Raw genomic sequence first — 5,829 nt, forward strand, 5'->3', positions numbered from 1 at the left:
AACCTATACACATTTTTTTATTTTTTTTAATTTAATTCACAAAATTAATTTTTGCCACATGGACAAAACATATGCAAGATGTGTAAACATTGCAGACGCTACAATGGCACGTCATTTTTCGTGTTAGAGAAAATTTAAGGATGTTGAGTGAGAGGACTATATCCATTTCTTTCTGATGTTAGGGGACTAAACAAAATTAATGTTTCGAGTAGGGATTAATTGTAATTTTTGGTCAAAGTTGATGGACAAAAACATATTTAACCCTAAAAAAAAGTCAAATAGATACAATTAAGTACAAAATTGTTGCTTACATGTACTCATAGATGACAATTTTACACAAAATTGTACCCTAGCAATGCTCACAAGCGACGATTACAGTGAAGACCATCGTTGTCAACAACGAATTTTATATAGGTAAATAAAATTTGTTTTAAAAATATAATAATACAAAAACTAGGTAGTAGAGGTATAATTTTAGCCCACAACCCACGAGTCATCCTTGACCCCTCTAACATTTAAACCTCATTTTATCAACCCACTTAATGGGAGCATTTTTTTCAAAGTCCTTAGTAGAGTGGGGTTTACCCCCCTTTTCACTCAAAACTCTTTTTCTTTGCCAATCCTCACCGAAACTTTTTCTTATCACCTAAGTTCAAGACTCATTCTTTAATGTTTTCCTCTAATGCCACCATGCATGCACACAAGGCCAACACTAGCACTGTCAAAATAGGTTGGAACCCGCGAGCCAACCTGGCCCATCACGGGTTCAAGCCAGGTTGGGTTGAATTTCTTTTACAAATTTCAATATGGGTTAATTTTTGACCTGGCCAAGGCCTGTTCAAGGGTAAAACGAGTAAAGCGCTCGCTTTAGACCTCTAAAGAAAGAAGGCCTCAAAAATGATTTTTCTACTACTAATATTTTTCTATTAAATTAATTAGCATATTAAATTTAAGAAAAAAGGTCTCAAAATTTTTTTAGTACTAATATGCTCGTTAAATTAATTATAAAATTATGCTTAAGAGAAAAAAAAAATCCTCAAAAAGAATATTTTAGTCTAATATAGCTATGTTAAATTGATTATAAGTTTATTTTTTAGAATAAAATTTAATTAAATTTTTATTAGTGTATGTTGACTTTTATTGATATGAAAAATGATATTTAATGAGTTAAAACCTTTTTTTGGTAAATTATAATTTGGTTTAAGATGAAAAAAAGAATTAGTTATCTTTATATTCTTATAATCAATCTTGATTCTATTTTCTTCTTCTATCTCTTTGTAACTCCTCTTGCATCTCCTTGTTTTCTTCTATTCTATAGTCTTTATTTTTGGGTTTTGACATATTACAATCCTTGAATTTCATGTTGTCTGTGTGTACCAATTTGTTCATCCTCATTTATGATTAGTATGTTTTTTCTTTCTAATTGTGTTGCTGATGTTTTTATCTATTTGTTGGATTTCTATTAGAATTAGAAATGTGTTTATTTTGTCCAATTTTGTTTTTCGGTACTATAGATTTACGAGTTTCGAGAGTTTTTTTGCATATACCTTGATGAGGAAGTGGAAATTTTATACAAAAACTATTAATTAGATTAAGATTTTGTTTTTTCTTTTTGTGGATAATAGATTAATTGGAGCATAATTTAAAGTTGGGTTTTCTGTAGAAACATAATTCAAGTCTAGGAAAAAAAGGACTTACTATCGAGTTGAGAAGAAAAATAATTTTTTTAATTATTTTTATTAATGATTAATATTAAAATAAACTTTGCAGGTTTGTGAAGTAGTTGAGCCTTGAGAGGGAGAAATAAATTTGAGACTTAAGACAACATAAGTCTACTATCGACTTTACTTTTCTAACAACCAAAATTAGTTTTTATTGTTTTAAATCGTTCATTTTAAATACTTATCTTTAGTAGTGTTTTATATATTTATATCTTTTTTATTTTATATAAAAATATATAAATATGCCAATTAAAAAATTTGAATCAGGCTATTCAAAAATCCAGAAGAAGAGGAGAATTAAGGCTTTAATTGTATCACAAAAAGGAACTATGAATTAGAAAATACAAGTGGGTACTTCCCGAATGAACAAGATAATAACAACATAGATATAGTCGAAAACAACAATAAAGTAGGATAAGTAGTTAGTGATGATAATAATTCTGATTCTTAAACCCATGATAACGAAGAGGAGATTGAGAGACTATATGATCCAAGTAAATGGAAGTCATCCAGCCCACCTAGAACCCGGCTAACTCGGGTTGAACCCGTGGTGAGCCAAGTTAGCTCATCAACCCGCAAATAAAGGGTCACAAAGTGTTTTTTGTTAAGTTGGGCTTTGCATTTCGGTCAGGTTATGTTGATTTTTTAGCCAACACATAAATAATTTGTATTTTTGTGATTTTGGTTTGTATTTGGATTGTATTAAAGTTTATTTAGATTTTAATTATAATTAGAATTTAGTTTTGACAGAAAAAAATTGTATTTGAGGTTCTTGGAGACGTTTTGCAAACACATTGGTGACACGAGAGAGTTTGCTTAAACCGAGAACTCTTTGGGCAGAAGGGACATACCCCACATGGCACTTGAAATAGAATGGTAGCATGCAAGACTCACAGTAGGAGTAAAACTCAAGGTCCCTCACAATCACAACTCCACCTACTCCACCTGCATCACCAATGAATTCGGTATGGTCTAGACCAGCTTCAGGGAATAATGCACCTTCCACAATTTCCTTCACACTTTGAACATAACCTGGTATATATAATAAAACCCTTCTTATCATAATTTCTGCTAACATACTACAATTTATATTTCATAAAACAATTGTCAGAAATTATTTTTATATAATATCTCAGTAAAAGGTGAAATAAGAAAAGAATATAATAACCTCTGGTTCCTTCGAAAAGGGCCTTGGCAACACGAAGTGTCGTCTTTATGATGCCTTCCCTGTTGATATCTTCACCTAGAGCAGTCAAGAGGACTTTGACAGCATCTTCAATGGAAGATGTGTTGACCCTTCTCTCCAAACTCTCTTCATTACCATTCATGCTCACTCCCTTTCCAAGATCACCATCTTCGCCCAAATGCCCCATTGAAGTACCACACAACTATTAACTTTCAACCACACAAACACACTTTCTTTTGCTCATCTTTTGTTTTGTGATATGTTCCCTATTTATAATTAAAGGAAAGATGTGGGCTCACATATATTAATTAATTAAAGTAATGGTATCATTAATTACATTATTTATCAAATATAAAGAAAAATTTAAGCATATTAATGGAGTGTTTATTTAAATAGAAGCCACCTTCATAGAGCTTTGCTTAAAAGAAAAACAAAATTGTGGGCGCATCAAGTTTTTTTTTTTTCTTACAATGTAACATAAGCTCTTACCTTTATATCTTTTACTTTTATTTAATTATGTTTTAAATTTATTTTACATATGTATTTGTTTGGTGTTGCTTGATAATTTGTGTTTTTTATTGTGAAGGAATTGTTTCTTAGGCCATTTCATTGCAAGAGTTGTCGCACAATTTTAATTTACTTTTTTGTTAATTTCAGTGTGCTACATCATTTTTAAGACCTCCTAACCAATTTAAATCCAACACAAAAGTTTTATAAAATTCATACTTTGTTACGTTTTTATTTAGTTTCTGGCATAAATACTACGTTAATTAATATAATTGAATTTCTTTTGTTTAGGTTTTCAGGGAAAAAGCGGAAAAGAGAAATTACGTGCAACATTTTAAAATCTCATTTATGATTTGAAGTTTCGACGTAAATTTACATTGAACCTCTTATTGTCAAGTATAAATGAGACTTTTTTGTTTGAGTCCTTTATAGTAAAACATAAAAAAGTTTTTGTTATTTATGTTTGACCCTTTGAGATCAGAGGAAAAAAATCTCAATTATGTGTGATCACAAGAGTCCTAATGTAAATTTACATTTGACCACAAAGTGTTTGACATAAATTTGACATTTTAGGTTTGAGCACAAAGGGTCAAATGTAAAAGTTTTTCTTATTTACTAAAATTTTACCGCACATTTTGAACATCTAATTCTCTGTAGTTAGAAATAAATTATGTGATGTAATTAATCGATATTCCGCTGATGTTTGGTTATTTATTATTGAGTTTCTTAACTTGAAGAAACTAAATCTTGAATAAATCTATCATCAAATGGATCATATGTCATACATTCATTTAGTTCAAGTTATGAAAAGTTTATCTTATGAGGACATTTTCAAGATCGTAAATTTAAGATTTTGGATTATCAAATCTTTTCTTTAAAACATGTTAATTTGATATAAAGTTTAAGACTTTGGATTGTAAAAGTAAAAAGTATTTCTATGTATAAAAACATGTATTTATACCAATAACTAAATAAAAAAATACAGAATTTTGAATTTTATAAGACTCTTGGATTTAAATTACTACTAAGTCGTAACGATGATCCAACACATTAGAGTCCACAAAATATAAATGATTTTTTTTTTGTGTGTGTGTGATAACTCTTGCAATGAAAATGGTCTAAGAAAGAGTTTCTCCATATTTAAGGATAACAACAGGTGAGATGAGGCATGTGAAGGTTTGACTATCTGATAAGTGTTAAGAATAAGTAAATTTTTCATTTGAAATTGACATTTATCATGTATCAAATGGTGTTATTTGTGTACAAAACAAACCTCCTTAGCTTAAGATACAAAATGAGATATTGAGAAATAAATTTTTATGAATTATAATGATATTTTGCTGTTTTGTAGTAAAAATAAAAGAACATATCAAGTATGTAGTTGAGCCACAGTACTGGAACTGAGCCATGGAAGTAGAAAAGACAGGACAACATATTTGGACTTTTTGGGTGAGCACAAAAAATGGAGTTCAGCCTCATGAGGAAACCCTCTTTGCAAGGAAACCTACAACCCAAATCCATGAGGCTAAGCAGCTAGGAAAACCTTTCCAAGAAGGAAAGGTCATGTGCTAAGCACTAGGACAAGGGGCTAAGCTGAGAAGGAAATCCACCTGTGAAGTAAAGACCTTGAATCTTCATTCTAAGCATTGAGTGGAGGTTCCATAATGTAGCAATAGGGTAGAATAGTGTCTGTGAGGCACGAGGGAGGTGCTCTTAGTGTAGATCTTTTGTGTAGATACTACTAGAATTGCATTGGAATATTCTATGAGTAGCTAAACTCCCTCGTGTCCAGGTTTGATGTAATCAATTCTCATTCTATTCACTTCTACTTCTTGGGTATTTATCTTTGCTTTCATTCAATTCTTTGTGGTTTGATTTATGCTTAATGATGACATAATCACTCATCTATTTAACTGGTTTGGATTTTGAGTTGAAAAACTGGTGTGGTTCAATCAAATCATCATACATGTATTAGATGCTTCATGCCATACTAGAGTGGATGCTGGAGGAGAGAATTTTGCACATTAAAGCAAAGAATCATTTTACTAGGAGTTGAGAGATCACACTAGGGTTTGGAGTCCTTAAGTTCTAATGTATCAGAGATGAACCTAGATCTACATGGAAATAGTACTCCCAGAACATTGAATGATTGACATAATAATAAATAAAATGATAGTGGTGTAGTAGAAGAAGATGAGATGAATTCAATTCATAGTCCCTACTTCACTCAATCTATCTAATAACTACTATTTATTTTTACTTGCACTCTCTATCATAAACAAAAAACCCAAAAATCTAACTACCAATATATGTATACTTGTATCCCATGTCCTCATTCTACCTCTTTACTTGTCTAAATATTAATTAAATTATTTTTTACAAAACTAAAAAATTAGAGCACATAGTGTGAAATAT

General features: G+C 30.5%; 1 protein-coding gene across 1 annotated transcript; it reads right to left on the minus strand.

The window, feature by feature from the left end:
• Positions 1 to 2,074: 2,074 nt before the first annotated feature.
• LOC146882054 (GTP cyclohydrolase 1-like) lies at positions 2,075 to 3,177 on the minus strand. The gene is made up of 2 exons (XM_085667641.1): positions 2,890 to 3,177; positions 2,075 to 2,753 (listed from the first exon to the last, which is right to left on the minus strand). The coding sequence occupies exons 1-2, from the start codon at positions 3,092 to 3,094 to the stop codon at positions 2,452 to 2,454; spliced, it is 507 nt and encodes a 168-aa protein (XP_085523767.1). The 5' UTR covers positions 3,095 to 3,177; the 3' UTR covers positions 2,075 to 2,451.
• Positions 3,178 to 5,829: the final 2,652 nt, after the last annotated feature.

The sequence above is a fragment of the Vigna unguiculata genome, chromosome 10, assembly GCF_037176805.1.
Source record: "Vigna unguiculata cultivar grain cowpea cultivar isolate G323 ecotype 2 chromosome 10, ASM3717680v1, whole genome shotgun sequence".
NCBI classification, from domain to species: Eukaryota; Viridiplantae; Streptophyta; class Magnoliopsida; order Fabales; family Fabaceae; genus Vigna; species Vigna unguiculata.

Excerpts from the sequence above, each read along its gene's own strand:
- LOC146882054 (XM_085667641.1), bottom strand. The coding sequence starts at position 3,094 with ATGGGGCATTTGGGCGAAGATGGTGATCTTGGAAAGGGAGTGAGCATG. Across the intron at positions 2,754-2,889 it reads CCTTTTCGAAGGAACCAGAG|GTTATGTTCAAAGTGTGAAG; the intron begins GTTATTATATTC and ends TATATATACCAG.